The sequence below is a fragment of the Laetiporus sulphureus genome (assembly GCF_001632365.1).
Source record: "Laetiporus sulphureus 93-53 unplaced genomic scaffold LAESUscaffold_55, whole genome shotgun sequence".
In the NCBI taxonomy this organism is placed as follows: domain Eukaryota; kingdom Fungi; phylum Basidiomycota; class Agaricomycetes; order Polyporales; family Laetiporaceae; genus Laetiporus; species Laetiporus sulphureus.
This window is the reverse complement of record NW_024468564.1, coordinates 49,418-66,788: the sequence shown is the minus strand read 5'-3', so window position 1 is coordinate 66,788 and position 17,371 is coordinate 49,418. Positions and strand designations below refer to the sequence as shown.

The window sequence follows — 17,371 nt, the reverse complement described above, 5'->3', positions numbered from 1 at the left end:
TCATTCTCAGAGAATGCACGAGTAGTAGGTCGTCTCTGAATCGTTACCTGCGAGAATCTCTGAACGCCATTGAATCTCAATGAATAGGGCAGAAAGGAGCATACTCTCTCCTTTTTCTCTCCTTCACCTCCTTGATGATATTAACTATCTCGCAAACCCTCTCAAACACTCGTCTAGAGCGCCAAGAGTGCTCCAATTACAGTGCGTCCCCCATAGTAACGTTCCGATGCGTCTGCAGGCCACTCAAGCGCGCGCAGCCTACAGAGGCAGAGACCACCCGCGCACCTGGCCCCTCCCTCCTCCCGCGCCCGTAGGGCTGACCCGCTCGCACAGTATCCACTACAACCTCACCAGCACTGTCGGCCTCGCCGAGTGGAACGCCAGCCTCCCGAGCGGCGGCGCCATCGTGCACTTAGGCCCCGACCACCGCCCATTTACCGTCTCGATCCTCCACCAGCTGCGCTGCCTCGACATCATCCGCGCGTCCCTGGTCGACCTGTACGCAGACGATGCGCCGGATGCGACGTTTGGGAACGCGGCGCTGGCGAAGCATTGTATGCATTATCTGAGGCAGATGGTGCTGTGCCGGGCGGATACGCGCCTGGAGTCAGTGAGGGCACCGAAGGGGAAGGGGCTGACGGTGTGGGAGGTTACGCATGAGTGTCTGGACTGGACGGCGGTGTTTGATGCTGCTGAGGAGAACTGGAGGTTGTATATGAGCACAACCTCGTAGGTTATGCTTATATGACTTGGTGACACGGAACCACGTCGCTGGATACTTGGCAGAGTGGCGTTTGAGCCACTATTGCAGCTCTAGCAGGGACCCAATGGTAAATCCTGAAACGTGCAAAGCTTAGAACGAACAAAATGAACATTTCAGGACGGAAACGACTACCTTCAAGAGGGCTTTGCCTTCCACACGGCGTAGTTCTCGTCCATAATCGGATACACAGCACTCCAGTCCCTGCAAAAATGCGTCGCCCCCATCCTCTCCACTTCAAAGTCTCTCTCCTCGAAATCCCCCGGCTCGAGCGTCAGATCCGGCGTGCACAATATCCCGTCTCTAAGGTATCCCAGACAATGTCGTATGTGCTCGGGCGTCGCAATGCCCTCTTTGCCAAAGGCAAAGTTCAACATGCGCAGGCAGTGCAGCTCGTGGAACATCGTCACGGCGAACAGGCGATCGTCGGTCCCCAGCCTCACGTATCCGTAGCTCTCGGATGACAGCGAGTCCCACTGGCCGTCGGAGGCGAGGCCCTGGAGTGGATAGTGCACGCTCTCTTCGATGACCATCTCGACGAGCTCGTCGCTAAATGGGAGATATTGTGGGTGATCGTGGCCTCGGTACGCTGCACGCGTATGAGACATCGAGAGAGCCATGATGAGTCTGACATAATAAATTAACACTTACAGTATTGCAGTTGAGGACGTGATATCAACGCCTTGAACGATCGCAAGATGTAGAGCAGGTTGATGACACTTAAAAGCCACAGAGCGAGAGACATCACGCTTTGGAAGCGCATCGCGAAGGTGTAATCGTGACTGTCCGTTGTCCTGCGAGCGACTTCACTTCAGCAGAATGCATGGCTCGGGCGCATAGAGACATGCTGGAGTTAATCTCTATCGCGCGACATACTGTGTGTGAAGCTGGTTCCCAATCTTCTCCAGCGGGGGCTCTAATCTCCTCGCCATCAGGGGGGACGAGTAGGGATGGCAAGCGCTCAAATTCACTGTGCGCGTTAGCTTTCCATCAGTCACCTGTCACAGTGCGCAACGTCAAGCATCTACTGGATATCTCTCGCTGAGACTTGTCAGAAATGTGAGGGTGCTCACAATTTATATACCACTCACTCTCATAACGTAAGTGCGAATCCGATCCAAGTCTCATCTTCATCGTACGATGATAGTCGGCGCCCGCTTGTGCAGCACGCTGCTCGCTCTGTTCACAACCGTGGCCTGTTTCGGTGCTATTGCCACTGCCTCTTCGCCAGTCATCAACGAGGGCACCGTCCCGTTTGTATACGAAGGCGAAACGTATCACACGTACTACAAGATCTTTGGCAACATCTCCACGAGCAGCCGTTCCGCTCTTGTCGTCCTCCATGGAGGCCCAGGACTTTCCCACGACTACCTCCTCCCGATCGCCGAGCTCGCGACGTATGCGTCCGTCCCCGTCATCTTCTACGACCAGATTGGCGGCGCACGTTCGACGCACCTCCGCGAAAAAGATCCAAGCTTTTGGTCGATTGACTTGTTCCTTGACGAGCTGATGAATCTGATATTGCACTTCGCCGTCCAAGATTCGTTTGATCTCCTAGGTCATTCATGGGGCGGCGTCTTAGGGGCCGAATATGCGGTCCGCAAGCAACCCGAAGGGCTGAAACATCTCATCCTATCAAACACTCTGGCATCCTCGGAGCTGTGGGGCCGCTCGACTGCGCAGCTCATGCAAGCATTCCCTGAGGACGTCCAACAGGGAATTATAGCCGGCATGGTAGATCCGAACCGATTCGGAGAGGCGATGCGGAAATTCAACCAGGTGCATGGTTGCACGGTCCGGCCGATGCCAAAAGAGTTCATGTATTCCTTTGAGCAAATCTTCGGGAAAGACGGCGACACGACCGTCGCGAGCGCGCCGTAAGTCAAATGTGCAATTTATGCGATGACAACTCACCGATGGACGAATGGGGATAGGATCTTGCAGGATTGGAGCATCATCGACCGGCTACATCGGATTCGCGTGCCTACCCTTGTGATCAATGGTGGGAGCGACATCGCGCAAGACTTTGTGGTAGCTCCATTTTACCAATACGTTCCGGATGCCAGATGGATCACATTCGAAAATTCCAGTCACACGCCGTTCTGGGAGGAGCGGGAGAGGTATCTGCAGGTGGTCGGCAATTTCTTGGCATTGGAGTAGACATCGGGTGCTGAGCGGGAGTGCGATTGATTCGGCGTATCTGTGTGACAACTTCATACGCGATCAATATCAATTGCGGTGTTCAATGACCACAGTCGCTACACGTCTGATCATCACGAGTACTACGATGAGAAGCGCATGCTCAGAATGGCACGGTGGCAGGGAGGCTGGGATATTGCGATTGAATACATAACCTGAACAGCCGAGCTCCTCAATATGATAAGAACGTACGCCATAAACGGACGAGCATCACTTGGTACAGAGAGTTTGGCTGAGAAAGAAAATATGAAATCAGTATCACCTTCAGTCTTCAGGGTCATACCTCACCTTTTTAGTTGAAGGAATATACATAAGCCCGAGACGATCTGCTCATTCATTATTGCCCTTCGTTATGCTGCGCGAACTTCGCAACCATTACGTTCTACCCGACAAAGTGGTCTACACTGGAGTGTTCGCGCTCATCGTCTCCACTTTGCTGAATGGCCTGGGAATTGTGTTTACCGTGTCTTCAATGCATGGTACGCACCTGAATTCGACCACTCACCTACAGCATGGCTGACGTGGATGATGCTACCTAGCGATCGCCAGCACAAGCTCATCTGGCGCACGGCCATCAAGACTACCCATGAACCCTCACCAGGCGGCTCTGGAAGTTGTCGACTCAGACCGGTATGGCATGCACGACGACAACGACTGGGCATCCGTGATACCGCACGGTCACGGGTTCGTCCGCATTGCCACCGGAGACAAGGAACCCACCGACGACGACTACTACGCGGTGTCGATGTATCACCAGATGCATTGTCTCAATAGCTTCCGCCGCATGTTCAATGGGCGAAACGATTCGCGCGCAGACCACGACGGTGCACATGCACTCCATTGTCTCACGTACTTGCGGCAGATGGTGCTGTGCAGTGCCGATATCACGCTGGAACCTGCATTCGCGACGCAGAACGTGGATGGTAGGAAAACGCAGGCGGCTTACGGCACTGGGGTCACACACGTTTGTCGAGATTGGGTGCAGGTGAGGGATTGGGTAGAGAACAGTTACTTGGACTGGAAGGAGGATGAAAAGAAATACGTAGCCACAGAGGCCAGCGCCGTGAATAGTTGAGCCGCGTAGTACTAGTACATAGACGCGCGCCTAAGGCTTCTTGACTTCGTAACCTCTTGTAGCGAATATCGTACTGGTCTCACCGTGGAATGCTGGTCGATTAATTGCTCGTTAGATCAAAACTTCAGAGTCCTCACACCTGCATGTTTCCCAGTCAGACCGCGGGGCACGTGTGACCATTGAGCAAACGTGCAGCTTCAGGCCCCAGGAACAAGGCGGCCACATCAACTTCGCGCGGAAAGGTTTCAATCATCCGCGCCAAGGCTTCTTGATTATCACTGAATAGGATAGTCGTGATTGCAGGCACATCATGTGTCTACACCTCGGACCTTCATGGCGACCCCCCCCCCCGGTTGTCATGATCATTGACAGGGTACTATCAATGTTCAATCAGGCAAGGCTCATCCCGTCACACGCGCTGTCAGAGATATAGTTGATGATATTGCAAATGCTTCATCGCTTGAGTTCCCTGCTTTTACGGTTCTGGGGTCTCTATGCATGCCATCCGAAAGCATGTAGGGTTTGATGCATGCTGTGACACGAACGACGGAGCAATCGCTCCCGCACTGACGATGGCTTATTGGGGGCATCCAGAGAACGCGTAGGTTTACATCTAAGTCTTTTCAATGCCATTTGATCGCCAACACGTAGCTCGGTTAGTAAAAAAGCGGGCTCCCTAGGTTTGCAGACTCGCTACGTACAATTGTGCCCATTGCGATGGCGTCCTCCACTGTTGCTGCATCCTCCGCGGGGGAAACGTCGTATGCTACCGATGAGACCTCTCAGCAACTGTGGTATGAACAGTCCATCAACGCATCCGTCTACATCGGCGCGATGGCCTGGGGTCAGTCATGTTGCATGCCATTCATCCCTTCGAGTCTCTCACACACTTCTCCCAGGGCTGCAAACAGCCATATTCTACGCAACTACTCGCTCGATACTGCACAGCAAGCGAACCGCCCATCATCTATGGCTCATCTTCGCGTTCACCATGTTCAGCCTGACCACGATCAGCATCTGCTGCAACATCAATTTCAACCAGAGGGCGTGGATTGACGAGCGCAATTACCCTGGAGGACCGATCGCATTCTTCTCAGATGAACAGTCCCTGCCAGTGAACGCTGCGTCGATTACGACTTCCGTGATTACGTTCTTCCTCGCAGATGGACTCTTGGTTTGTCTTGCAATCGCTCCGTCACTGCGCCACCTTAACTGACACCGGCTGTCAGATTGCTCGTTGCTATGCCTTGTGGCGCAACTTCTACATTACGACATTCTTGCTAGTGATATTGATTGCCTCAACAGGTGAGTCCCGGCCACTGTCTTGTATCCTGTTATTATGAACGTGCTCTATAGTGATGTCTGTGCTGCACTGCATTCAGGCCACTCGTGCAACTGGTGGTGCTTGGGACGACTCGACACTCAGCCTATCAGTGCCGTACGCATCGCTCGCAATGTCCCTCAACGTCCTTTTGGTTATCACCCTCTTATGGAGACTCGTCGACCTTCGGCGGAAGCTTCCTGCTACGCTGAACGAGCAGGCCAGGACGACCTACACCAGCCTGGAAGCCATCATAGTGGAATCAGCATTCCCGTACGGCCTCGTGTCGTTCCTTTTCCTAATACTGTATGGTGTCCGCAACATCGGCGCGAACCTCTTCCTGTCCCTGCTCGTGCAACTCGAGGTTGGCATTTCGTCAGCTCACGGATTGATTGACTAGCACTCATATGGAGAATGTGTATTTGCCAGGGCATTGTCTCGGACTTGATCATCATGCGCATCGCCAGTGGGAATGCATGGTCGATGGACATTCTCCGCCAGGTTGGGCCGAGGAATGTGACGTTCCGCGGCCAACTGGGTCGATCGGCGGACGGCTCGAGGACCCATGACCTATCCATGATGATTCTGCACGACGACTCACAGGTTCCTGCAGACACGAAGACATCTCCGGATGATCTGATTTAGCTAAGTGCAGAGTTGCGCGCATGCTGTGCTGGTACTATACCTGCTTATCGATCGCTGTAGCGTCTCCACTTACGCTTGTTTAGCGGGGTGTCTGAAAACTGGTCTTATTCGTGTACTACGAGGATTGTACTTTGCCTTGCTATCAGCAGCTATGACAGTAGAAGTTCATGATTTTCATGTACGAGGTAATCGATGATCCATATGCTGTTGGCTACAGGCCACAGAACTGCTCACTTTGCATCCTGTGTCCAAACGTTCAGCATCAATATTTCGATGTTCAACAACGTTCAACTACTATCGCAACATCTGGCTTCTCTGTGGCAGCGGTTGGCCAATGTTATCTATTTGCTGTCCTCAATGGCTCTGCAGGAGTGATTCGGACCCGGTTAAAAACCACAATGACGACAGTATGAGTAAGCCCTGCCGGCCATGCAGCTTCAATGCATTCTGATAATGCTTATGTCGCAGATGATACATCTATCTATGATGTTTTCTGGCTGAAGGGCATGACACGGGGACGACATCCAGTGGAGACCATGGGCCACACCTCGTCATACACCGCTCTCCAACCCTACCATACCCTTGGAGTGTGCACATGCAATCCGTAGCGAGAGGCCTCTCAAACGCGTTCCGCAGCCCTCTCGCAATCATGGCCAACCTCACCGTGTTCATGATGGACGGCATGATCCTGACATTCTCTTAACCAGCTCAGAAATAAGCGCTCACGACGCACCTCTAGCAGAAGCCGCCGACGTTTTGGGCCGTCGACCTGCTCGACCACTTCGCCATCCAAAACGCGCTCGACCTTCTGGGACACCCGTATAGCGCATCCTCGTGTCCGAGTTCGGAATCCGCAGGCAGCTTTCCTTCTCTCCGACTCGCTTGCGGCGTCCAGACTGTGCAAGGAGCCGAACATGTAGCTGCTTCAAGAGTTTCCGGAGGAAGCGCAGCACTCAGCGCAGCCCCAGACTGGTTTCGTCCTGTGGAAGCCTCAACAACAGATCTGTCATCGACCGTCCGCACCTCGTCCGCGTGTTGACACTCGTCAACAATGGGCGGGGAGACATCGCGCAGAAATGTGTGCGCACGGTTCTTTGAGGACGGTGAAGTGGGCCACGTTCGAAAAGTCGATAGACCCACCGTTCTGGGAGAAGCATGACATTTACAGGCAGATGGCGAATGGCTCTCTGAAATTGTGACTTGACCGAGGTGTCTGCTAATACGGCCAATAGGACAGGCGGCTTTCTTGCATAGAGTGAGCTATGGTGCAGAGCAGCTGTCCCTCAGGCCTGTAACTTGTGATCGTATATCATATGTCCGGTCGAGTTGCGAGCATCGTGTAAGTTCGCTTTCAGGCATCATCGATAATCGCTTACGTAGGTCGGAGGCATCGTACTGAGAGTGATTCAGCACGTCTGACGGTCCTGCGTCGCCAACAGCACGACGGTCATCGAGGATCAGTCCAAGGTCTACCGTCGGTAGCGTTCGGTGCAGAGTCTGAACTCCGCCTTTTGCCGGGACTCGATATTCGACCCCCAGCCATGTAAAGATTCGATATCCACCGCGGTTCACGTACAATGGCTGCCCAAGTAATGTTCTCCGATTGCGAGTCCTTCACACACCTTCTCGCATCTCCCAGTCGAGCTCACTTCGGATTATGAGCAAGGAATTCAGCAGCGCCGCTTAGATCATTGCACCGCGATCACCGGCGGAACACGCGGCGTGGCCACGAACTTGAGCTAGTACTTCCATGAGCAAGACTGCGAGCTCAACGGACGTCCGCTCTCTCTCCTACCACGCGTGATAGACTTATATGCAAGCACGCCATGTTACTTGGCATTTCGCGCGGGTGCCCAATGCCCATCATCATCACTACTAAGAATGCGGGTCTGGCGGTCTGTATCAGGTTCTCTGATGGTGGTGGAAGTCACTATGTCCGACGGGCCAATTGTGCGCCCTCAACCCCAGCTATCAATGAAAGGTCCGCCAACAATCGCTGCGACACTGACCGTTTGACAATCATGGAGCTTCCATTGCTATCCTTTTGAGGAAAACTTAGAAGCCGTAGAGCATCACCCCGGTTCGTCTGTCATCGTTCCCATTGACTCTCGGGTACCTATCTTGCGCTCCCATGCGAATTCATTTCGTGACGGAACCCTCATAGCAAATTGCTTGTGATGCGGGAGAAGGCTATGCTAATGCTTCTAGCCAGTTCTGCAGCAGGGTCCGCAAACGAATCAATTCATTTAGTGGATTTGTTCATGTACGGTGCCGCGCGCATCTTTATGTGATTTACACATCAGCAGCCTGTCCTCCTAATGTCATGCGGTAACGTATCTTGCAGGCTAGCCATTCGCACATGCATCTGTGACCGTGACGGCTGAGCTCGCGTCTACCCGATATCCTGGCAGCATCCCTTGAACCTTCGATTGGTGCGACGCAGTCATTCGCACCTTCGACGATCTCCAGTTGGCCCCATCAGTTGGCCCCCAACATGGCCAATCCTAACGCTCCAGACGAGTCGCCGGCAGAGATATGGTTCGAGCAAGCTAACAATGCGGCAGTTTACATAGGCGCGATTGCCTACGGTGCGTTTGTATTGGTCCTTTGCTGTTCATGCCTTGATGCCTCTACTGTTTCTCGCGAAGGCATACACATGGCAATCTTCTTTATATGCGCGTACCAGGTAGCAACAAAGAGGCGATTTTTGCGGTGGATGCCTTTGATCGTAGTCCTGTTCTCCATGGCTACTGTAAACATCAGCATGAATATCCACTTCAACGAGATGGCGTGGATCGACAATCGTAATCATCCGGGCGGCCCGCTTGCGTTCCTGCTGGAACAGCAAGCAAGTCGTTTCAATACTGCGGGGAACGCTTCTGCTTTCGTAGCTACGTTTCTCGCCGATGGTATACTGGTATGTCTGACAATTTCTGTACGATTTTCTATAACCATATTGATGTTCCGAACTGCCAGGTCTATCGAATATACATCGTCTGGATGAACTGGTGGATTATGATCATTCCCATTCTCATGTGGTTAGCCTCCGCTGGTACGGCGAATCGTTCATCATCCTCTCCCGACCTTCACCTAGTCTGTTCCATGCGCCAGTCCTATCCGTTCTCACTACAGTTCAGGCCGCCCGTCCGAACTCGAGCCTCTGGGCTAGTGGAACGCTGGACTTCTCCGTTCCGTACTGGTCGCTATCGATCGCGCTCAACATCCTCCTCACGCTGCTCCTCATCTCGCGACTTCTCTACATGCGGCACGTCATCGCTTCGACACCACTAGGACAAGCGCATGGAAAGACATACGCGGGGATAGCCGCAATGGTGTTGGAGTCCGCCCTTCCCTACAGCACGATCTCGATTGTGTTCATCATCCTCTACGGCCTACAGAATACGGCAGCAGACCTGTTCATCCCGCTGCTGCTGCAGGTTGCGGTACGTCCCCTCTGAGCTGCTTACAAATGGCTGGCTTATCTGATGCCTATTTGATACAGTGCATCGCTCCGGAGCTCATCATCCTGCGAGTCACTCGCGGCGTGGCCTTGTCGAGCGAGCTGCTGTCAGAAGCGAGGCTGTCGGCGCTGCATTCGGACTGCAGCGTTGTTTGGTCAGAGACAGCCGTCTCAGATGGCGCTTCCAAGCATATTTCCAAGGACGTACTCCAGACGGAAGTTTAATACAAGCCACGTGGACCCGTCATGGGTGTATATGTATGCGGAACCGATTGGCATGCATTAATGGGCGTGATCTCTCCAGCGTTCACAAGCGACGTTCCGCCGACGGCGAGCTTCATACACTGCGCATATATCAGTCTATATTTATGGTGCATCGTCCACATCGTTGCACATATGTCCGTATGTCCATACCTCCTGCGCATGTGCACGGCCCTGCACAACGCATCCTCACCTTGCAGAATGAAGACACCGCAAGCACATAGAATGACTACGTTGCTGTGCTCATCGGTGTACGATCGCCCGCTGAGCACCATCAGGCCAAATCGTGAACCTGACAAACACGGCGAAGCGAGGAAGAGACTTCATGCATGATTTTTCCATCATTACAGGGACAAAGTGGCAACATCAGTGCCATGTATGTGACGACGGCTATCGTTGTGAATAACAATGCACGGCCTGAGGAGGGCGTAGACGTACCTTTCTGAGTGTCTGTTTTTCGTATGTCGCCTTCGAGTATAGACTTCCTATATCACCCATAGGTAGAAGCGAAGGGCCCAAAGACGGCCGATATCTCGATTAATCAGGGAACATATTTACGAGCAATCCAGCGTAATGCGCGAGCGGTCGTTCAGGCATTAAATGCCGGCAACCGGTTATGCCCTGATGCCGCTGAGCTCGAAAACAGTAGTGGATGGCGACGATAGAATCTTACTACCGCAGCTCGATATCTTGGAACGAGATCATATTGACAGTCGCTCAAGACCTATGTGAAATTAGCACCTAGGTAACTGCTCGCTAAGCAAAGCGTGTCCCCAGCGAGTTCCATATAAGCTAAAAATATCGAGAGAACATGCCGAGGGAAGGAGTAGTCGGAGTGTCGACAGGAGTTGCTTACGAGACCATAGTACATGTTCTTTAGCCGAATATTTACACCTGCGACATGTGCGCGGGCAGAGCCATTCGAGCAAACGCGACCAGGATAACAGTGTGGATCGGGCATACGGAGAAACTGTCGCGGCAACCATAGGAATGTGCAATTCATAGTAGTCGTAGCCCATAGTGTGTTCATGGAGGTTGAACTCCATTTCACGGACCAATCGCGCGATCGATAGCCAAGTCCGGAGTTGAATCCGGCTTCCAGTATGCTTTCCCGTGAACATTCGATCAGCAGTCCCTAAGGGAATGTGCTGAAAGAAAGAAACGATTAGGCAACGTGCACCGTCCATCAGTGCAAAACGTACGTTTGATGGGCTCAATATCATCTTCCGATGCTGCATCCGCATTGCGCACCACCATGCCGCCCTTGCGTTTAGACGCCATAAATTGGATGCTTGCCAATGAAGTATGTTCAACTCACTGCGGTGTCCGTATATGTCTCTCGCACCACCTCTATCTTGAAGCCTCTGCTGACGCTGTATTCTGGTGGCGTGTTACTGGACACAGAGGCCTCCGGTTGAACCCTGGATAATGAAATGATAGTGTCGTCGGGACGGCGCTGCACGGCTCGATTATTGAAGTTAATCAGTAAGGTATTTGCGTATCTACAGGCCCATCAGCAATTGTCAACGATTATTTCAATGAGAGCTCACAGCTTCGACAACACCAGCACCCTGGGAGCGTGAAGATGAGGTATGAAAAAAGAATATATAGTGGGGTACATACGGAGCTGTGTGCAGGTAAGTTTGCTGCAAAGGCATGAGGGGACTTTCTAAGACAAAAACGGCACAACAAACGTACCGGCTTCGTGGTGAACAGAATCAAATCGATCGTCGCAATTGTAGCTATCAGTGATTTGAGTTATCGCATATTCGCGAGATCTTAGTGCGGAAGTGGAGCACCTGTCAATGACCCAGTCTCGATGACAAGGGTAATCAGACGATTGAGAAGCGCGTCCGATGCCTTGAAGCCCTTTTTTGCTCTCGATAGCTGGAAACGTTATGAAGGTATAGTGATGGCGGCTGATGAACAGGTGCAATGTACGTACGAAGATCGTCATACTGATGGCGATAATAATGTCATCTAGTGCGCTGCCAGCAAGCCATGCCTGAATATGTCAGTCCCTCAGATGAATGCACCGTAACAAGATACGAACTTACATCAATGTAGGGTGTCACGGTATTCTCATCGGAAGTCGACGTCAGAAGCTTCAGCTGCAAAGACATCAATATTGTTATGCTGGATACTGAAGATATTACTCACCTTCACGCCTCCCACAATCGCAATCGACATTTGGGCAAGGGCGATCTATCGTTGAAATGAGATGTAGACACTCTCGCAAACGCTTGAAAACATTGACATACGGTAACAATGGCTCCTACAAGGATTCGGAGTTTCGATATGACCCAAATTCTCCAAGCAAAAAAGCATTGCACCGCAGCAGACATGACGCCGCACATCACGGGGACGCTGAACCATCCGTTGTGGTACGTTGTTAGTCCTGAGACGTCGCCATAATCGTAGACATAGTAGTCGAAGCCGACCGCAGCGATGAGAGCGGATTGGATGATCTCATAGATAAGCACTCCATAGACTGTATCAATATCAAAACAAATCAGCAATTCACATGCATTCACGAAATCAAACAAAACTTGCCAAAGAGTCTCAACGAGAGGGGGTCCTTTGGGAAGCAGACGTGGTATATATCTTCGTGCTTGAATGAACATAGAATGATGGTAGAGATGATTGATCACAGACTCACAGACTTGAACAAACAACATTCCAAGCAATGCCCAATTGAGGAGCATCCCCAGAAACTATTTCGTAATCAGCATGAGCGATACGAGGAGACGAAAGAAATCCCGACCTCTGGGCCCGTGCTGCAATGGTCAACATGAGCTGGTTGATGGAAACGTATCAGTTAAGAACGTACAGCAGTCTGACCTCCAAAGACGTTGTCATTCTGCCCAGGAGGAAAGGAATGAGATGGAAGAAAAGGAGAAAGCGCTCCGAGGAGCGAAGAAACCGTTCTTATCACGTTTCATAGTGACGCTTCGTCGCCGCCATCAAGCCATGAACGCTCAAATTATCCTACGCCTGTTAGGGCGGCGCCTCAATATAAACCAAAACCGCGCTCCGGACGTGCTTCGTCGCCATTTGCTGACGCTTGATGTCGGCGTCTGTATGGATCGTCGTGTGCCTGCTAGGCCGCTACAGAAAAGACCTAAGGCACAGCGCATCAACTTCGTTTCCATGCCACATCAGCTGGAAAAGAAGTCTGAGAGAGCATCAATGTTTCGCGTTTCACCGTACTTACAGATGTGCAAAAAACTTTTTATTCCCGCACGAACCTTCATCGCCTTCACACGTTGCAAAGATCGGATCAGAAAAATGTATCCGCATGATCATCAATGACAGGACTTGTAGAGTGGTAACTGGCTTCCTAGCGTGCCTAGAGCCGATAACCGCTGGCGCACTGGCGCTTTCTGATCGGAGCATGAGTGGTCGGCGACTCGGTCCTCTCGGCTGTTAGTATCGTTGTGGCGTCTCCATCTAGGTTCGCCCTCAGCACTCCCGTCCTCAACACTCCTATTCCCACAAAATGACAGCCGATTGGAAGTGGGTGAGAGTCGAGACCAAATACAAGGACGGAAAGATGCGCTTCTCGTGCCTCTTGATTCTGATTGAACGTGATTTGCCTCACATGCGAAGCCATCATGGCGTGCAGAGAGCGCTGAACACTGCCTCTCACCGTTTGAGGCCCAGCGCGCCAAAAGAGTACACATCGCGTCCGACCGTACTCCCACTGAAACCTGTGCGACGGAGTGAACTACTTGTGGGCCACATGCACGCCGCGTCAAAGTTGCCTCCGGCACCTGCCTGAGCGTGAACTTCATGATCAACAACATCTGACGATCACGCGGGCCTTACCTCGGAGTCTGCAGATCGCTATCAAAGCAAAATAAGAACTGATTGATTGATTCCACAGCAAGTTGAGAATCGTCCGCACCCATATCTGTTGGAATGCTTGCAGATCTCAGGGCAATCATCAAGCAACAGTGACAGCCGAGGGTCCTGACATCTCAGCTGCGTTCAAGCCGTTCGGCCAAACCGCTCCAGGCTCGCGTCTCATGCGTACCGAGCGCTAACGTGGCACCTCTCATTCGGCTCCAGGTGGGAATGGCAAAGCGTTATGGCGCCTTCCACAGATGCTCGGACTTTGCATCACAATCTAGACTGCTCGTGCTACCACTTTCGCAGGGAGCCGCAACATGGTCGCGGAAGGTTCCTGTTGACATTTGGCATTGGTTCGGCTTTCATACCCGCTGCGCATGCTCATCAAGCTCGCCAGAATTGCCGAATTTGATACATGCAGTTCGGTCCGACCGATCAATCCATTCATCATATCGATTACATTCGACAGCGACCAACCACGTAACGAATATCGTACAAATTGAATTCACATCGAGTGACACGCGGAAAGAGACAGAGACTTCACATGATCCTTCAGACTGCTTACAACTTGTACTCCTCCTTGATGACATCGCCAGCTGTTGTAAATCCCCTTAGCATACCTCCACAGTAATGAGCACGCAATTCACTTGCCTTGCTCAGCGAGAGCATATACGGCCGCTAGATTCACCACCGTCAGCCAATGACCAACGAGTCCCTGAGCGTGCACTTACACTGAGGATGAGCACCGATCGGCAACGGGAAGACCGACATGTCCACGACGCGTATGTTCGTAGTACCATAGAGCTAAAGCGGAATAAGCAAACAGCAAATCACGGAACCTGTGTAAGCCAACCTTCAGTTTCGAATCGACAGCGCCGCCCTTGCCCTCGGGAAGCATTGACAGGCTTCCATTAGTATCTAAACCTCTCATGTCATAGAGTGTCACACGCGATAACAGCAAGACACATACGCCAAATGGTCGCGAGGTTCTTCTTTATGGTCTCTGTCACAGGCGGGACAGCAGTAAGACAACGCGCCAAACGTGCAAAGGAGCAACGACACTGACCGCGCATCTGGTCATCGGTGACCACATTGGGTCCCGGAAGGATCTCCCGAGCGACCACGTCCTTGAACGGAGGCACCTCGTCCACCTTGCGCACGAACTTGACCGCATCGAGCAGGATCTCGAGATCGGCTGGCTCCGTGAAGTACTGTGGGTCGATTGCGGGCGAGTCCTTCGCGTTGACAGACTTGGCGTGCTACAGAAGAGAAAAGCGAGTTAGTGAATGGGGGACATTGTCCAGTTCACAACGATACTGACGATGGAACCGCGCGAGAACGGATGACAGAGGCAGAGCGCGAACAGGATGTAAGCCTTGTCCTTGACTGGACGAACGATTAGCTTTACAGTGTACAGCAGGAAAGCCCGTAACTCACCCGGGGGCTCCAGAATAAACGGTGTCGTGATCACTTCGATGTCGGGCACCGTGTCGTTCTCAAGCAGGCGCAGCTGTGCCTCCAACGCCTCCTTCAGCTCAGGCGTCGCCTTCGAGATACGCGAGCGCAACCCTGCGATGATCTCGTCCGCTCGGTTGGAGAACTTCTGGAGAGGCATGAACGTGACACCCGTCGTGAGCAACGGGAAATCACCCTTGAGGCCCGGGCTGCGAGACGTGTCAGCATCCAAGACACGAGCATCAGAGCAGTTACCCACAGTGACTCGCGCAGCTTCGCGTGGAAGGCAGGGTCAGCGAGGAGGTTGCTGCTGACCACGTTGGACTCGGCGGTCATCTCTGGAGAGGAATTGAGAAATGCAATAAGATGAGGATGGCTGACACGGACCGACTATCACTTGCGCGGTGATCTTGTCGCCGACATTCTCTCCGACGGACGGCAGATGATTCTGCACGGCCACTCCGAGCTTCTCCAAAACCTTGCGATCACCGATTCCGCTGAGCTCCAGGATCTGAGGAGACTTGATAGTGCTGACCAACACGCTTCATTAGTTTACAGGACGTGTGTCCTCGATGGACACTCACCCAGCCGACAGAATAGCCTCCTTTCCAACGTTGACCTTGTAGATCTTCTCACCATAGTCGAATTCTACGCTCTCCGCCACGACCTTGTCGCCCTTCTTAGAGGTGATCACCCGAGTGACATATGCTTCAGTCAACACTTTGAGGTTCGGGCGGTCAATGACCGGAAGCAGGTATCCCTGTCAACCGAATCGTCAGTTCATCGCCCTTCGCATGTTTAGTAGGTTGCTCACGTTCGCGGAATAGCTTCGGTGACCGGTCTCGGGATCAACGATCGAAGGCACCTTCCACGTCCCAGCGATCTGGACAGGACTGCGTCAGTCATGCAACATAGGTCCACAACGTCGAGTACACACACCTCTCCACTAAACTGAAATAGGCATATGACCGATGTTAGCTACGTGGGTCGATATAACGTCGACATACCGTGTCGCTAGGCACGTCGAATCCAGATTTCTGCATGCTCTGTAGCCGCTATGTGAGAGGTAGCTTCACGGACTCAAATAGAAGACGGACCTTCTGGAAGGGAAGCTCCGCGTTCGAGCTAGTAGGTGCGAACGAGATCGGAATGGGACCTTCGATGACGATGTGAGCATCTGATTTGCCCTTGGCAGCCGATCGTCTCACCATTGTGGCCCACAGACTGCGGCTTGTACACGCCTTTGAAAGGAACAGGTTCGACCGGCTCCGTGGGAACGTACCTGTTCCCAGCTCTTCATCAGTGCTACTCACCGACCTCACACGGAGAACTCACCTCTCCGTCTTCTTTGAATATTCGTAGAACCGGTTCCAGCTCCACCCGGGGTTCCCCAGCCTTCCGATCGCTGCAGGCATCTCATCAGTAGACGTACCGTATCCAGAGGCTGATACGAACTCTCAATGTCCTCGCGATGCGGCCTCGTCCACATCAGGAGATTCATGGTCGTCGATCCACCCAATCCCTTGCCACTTGAGGCTGTCCATCAGTGATCGTCCCTCCAGAGCGGGATCAGCCCGACGTCACGCACCGGCTCCACAGAATCTGCCCGTTCGCGGCCTTGCTTTGCGGAACAGTCGTGAACATCCAGTTGTATTCTTCCTGCACCATCTGGAACGGCCACAAGTTGACATTGACTGTATGTGTGCTGGGTCAGACGTGGAGATGACATGCATAGCTAGCGAACATACGGATGAGCGGATCATTGAGGTGTGCCTTGCCGGCTTCCAAAACTGCGACCGTCACATTCTTGTTCTCGCTCAGTTTATTGGCGAGTGCGAGACCAGCGGTCTGTGTCACAGTGAGTGCAAGGTCAGCTTAACTCTGGAGAACACTCACTCCGCCGCCTTCATGTCGCAGCCGTAGGTGAATAGAACTGCAAGAAGAAAGAACAGATGCCGCTCACCAATGATCACAAAGTCGAACTTCTTATCGGCGACATCAGCACTGCTAGCAAGCTTGGTACTCATGGCTGCAAGAATGTGTGCAGATCCCCCGTGGATGATGAGTTATAAGGCAACGCGAGGTGAACGCCGAAGAACCAGACCATGATGGAAGAACTAGGAAGCGCGAGCTAAATCATCGATACATCACCAGGAGAACTCGTACTCCTCGCGGCAGATCATCAGAGAGCGGCACTTGGAAAACCTTGCGCAGAGTCCGCCGTGGGTATCGCTGCTCAGTCCTGGCCCGCTCGATCCCATTCTACCGCCGAAGTGAACACTCTGGAGAGGCCCTGGTTGACAGATGTTCTCGTTGGCGTCCGGCCTCCAAGTGGTCCAGTCC

General features: G+C 52.6%; 8 protein-coding genes across 8 annotated transcripts; 5 read left to right on the top strand and 3 right to left on the bottom strand.

Annotated features, from left to right (window-relative positions):
• Positions 1–226: 226 nt before the first annotated feature.
• Positions 227–733, top strand: LAESUDRAFT_663177 (uncharacterized protein; the record flags this gene model as incomplete). Its single annotated transcript, XM_040905043.1, has 1 exon — positions 227–733. The coding sequence occupies one exon, from the start codon at positions 227–229 to the stop codon at positions 731–733; it is 507 nt and encodes a 168-aa protein (XP_040759534.1).
• Positions 734–897: 164 nt separating this feature from the next.
• LAESUDRAFT_739017 (uncharacterized protein) lies at positions 898–1,523 on the bottom strand (the record flags this gene model as incomplete). The annotated part of the gene is made up of 2 exons (XM_040910960.1): positions 898–1,349; positions 1,412–1,523. The coding sequence occupies 2 exons, from the start codon at positions 1,521–1,523 to the stop codon at positions 898–900; spliced, it is 564 nt and encodes a 187-aa protein (XP_040759533.1).
• A 377-nt stretch (positions 1,524–1,900) lies between these two features.
• Positions 1,901–2,920, top strand: LAESUDRAFT_815692 (proline iminopeptidase; the record flags this gene model as incomplete). The annotated part of the gene is made up of 2 exons (XM_040914713.1): positions 1,901–2,637; positions 2,695–2,920. The coding sequence occupies 2 exons, from the start codon at positions 1,901–1,903 to the stop codon at positions 2,918–2,920; spliced, it is 963 nt and encodes a 320-aa protein (XP_040759532.1).
• Positions 2,921–3,322: 402 nt separating this feature from the next.
• On the top strand, positions 3,323–4,113 carry LAESUDRAFT_686230 (uncharacterized protein). The gene has a single exon (XM_040905921.1). The coding sequence runs from the start codon at positions 3,546–3,548 to the stop codon at positions 4,032–4,034; it is 489 nt and encodes a 162-aa protein (XP_040759531.1). The 5' UTR covers positions 3,323–3,545; the 3' UTR covers positions 4,035–4,113.
• A 480-nt stretch (positions 4,114–4,593) lies between these two features.
• On the top strand, positions 4,594–6,228 carry LAESUDRAFT_752496 (uncharacterized protein). Its single transcript, XM_040911728.1, has 6 exons — positions 4,594–4,635; positions 4,695–4,878; positions 4,934–5,208; positions 5,264–5,339; positions 5,391–5,719; positions 5,785–6,228. The coding sequence occupies exons 2-6, from the start codon at positions 4,752–4,754 to the stop codon at positions 5,998–6,000; spliced, it is 1,023 nt and encodes a 340-aa protein (XP_040759530.1). The 5' UTR covers positions 4,594–4,635; positions 4,695–4,751; the 3' UTR covers positions 6,001–6,228.
• A 2,027-nt stretch (positions 6,229–8,255) lies between these two features.
• On the top strand, positions 8,256–10,147 carry LAESUDRAFT_450793 (uncharacterized protein). The gene is made up of 5 exons (XM_040902518.1): positions 8,256–8,588; positions 8,649–8,917; positions 8,977–9,052; positions 9,112–9,443; positions 9,503–10,147. Exons 1-5 carry the CDS (start codon positions 8,495–8,497, stop codon positions 9,683–9,685), a joined length of 954 nt encoding a protein of 317 aa, XP_040759529.1. The 5' UTR covers positions 8,256–8,494; the 3' UTR covers positions 9,686–10,147.
• On the bottom strand, positions 10,148–12,792 carry LAESUDRAFT_450779 (uncharacterized protein). Its single transcript, XM_040902517.1, has 15 exons — positions 12,657–12,792; positions 12,552–12,581; positions 12,486–12,498; positions 12,381–12,435; positions 12,275–12,325; positions 11,983–12,212; positions 11,882–11,926; positions 11,779–11,832; positions 11,667–11,726; positions 11,521–11,608; positions 11,420–11,463; positions 11,345–11,367; positions 11,272–11,292; positions 11,076–11,223; positions 10,148–10,624 (listed from the first exon to the last, which is right to left on the bottom strand). Exons 1-15 carry the CDS (start codon positions 12,683–12,685, stop codon positions 10,610–10,612), a joined length of 906 nt encoding a protein of 301 aa, XP_040759528.1. The 5' UTR covers positions 12,686–12,792; the 3' UTR covers positions 10,148–10,609.
• Positions 12,793–14,059: 1,267 nt separating this feature from the next.
• Positions 14,060–17,258, bottom strand: LAESUDRAFT_450609 (GMC oxidoreductase). Its single transcript, XM_040902516.1, has 22 exons — positions 16,992–17,258; positions 16,925–16,932; positions 16,777–16,876; positions 16,617–16,722; positions 16,484–16,557; positions 16,364–16,433; positions 16,237–16,310; positions 16,126–16,184; positions 16,036–16,074; positions 15,968–15,979; positions 15,843–15,911; positions 15,613–15,788; positions 15,416–15,558; positions 15,288–15,366; positions 15,011–15,237; positions 14,895–14,959; positions 14,640–14,832; positions 14,544–14,576; positions 14,427–14,491; positions 14,305–14,377; positions 14,225–14,251; positions 14,060–14,169 (listed from the first exon to the last, which is right to left on the bottom strand). The coding sequence occupies exons 1-22, from the start codon at positions 17,053–17,055 to the stop codon at positions 14,135–14,137; spliced, it is 1,791 nt and encodes a 596-aa protein (XP_040759527.1). The 5' UTR covers positions 17,056–17,258; the 3' UTR covers positions 14,060–14,134.
• Positions 17,259–17,371: the final 113 nt, after the last annotated feature.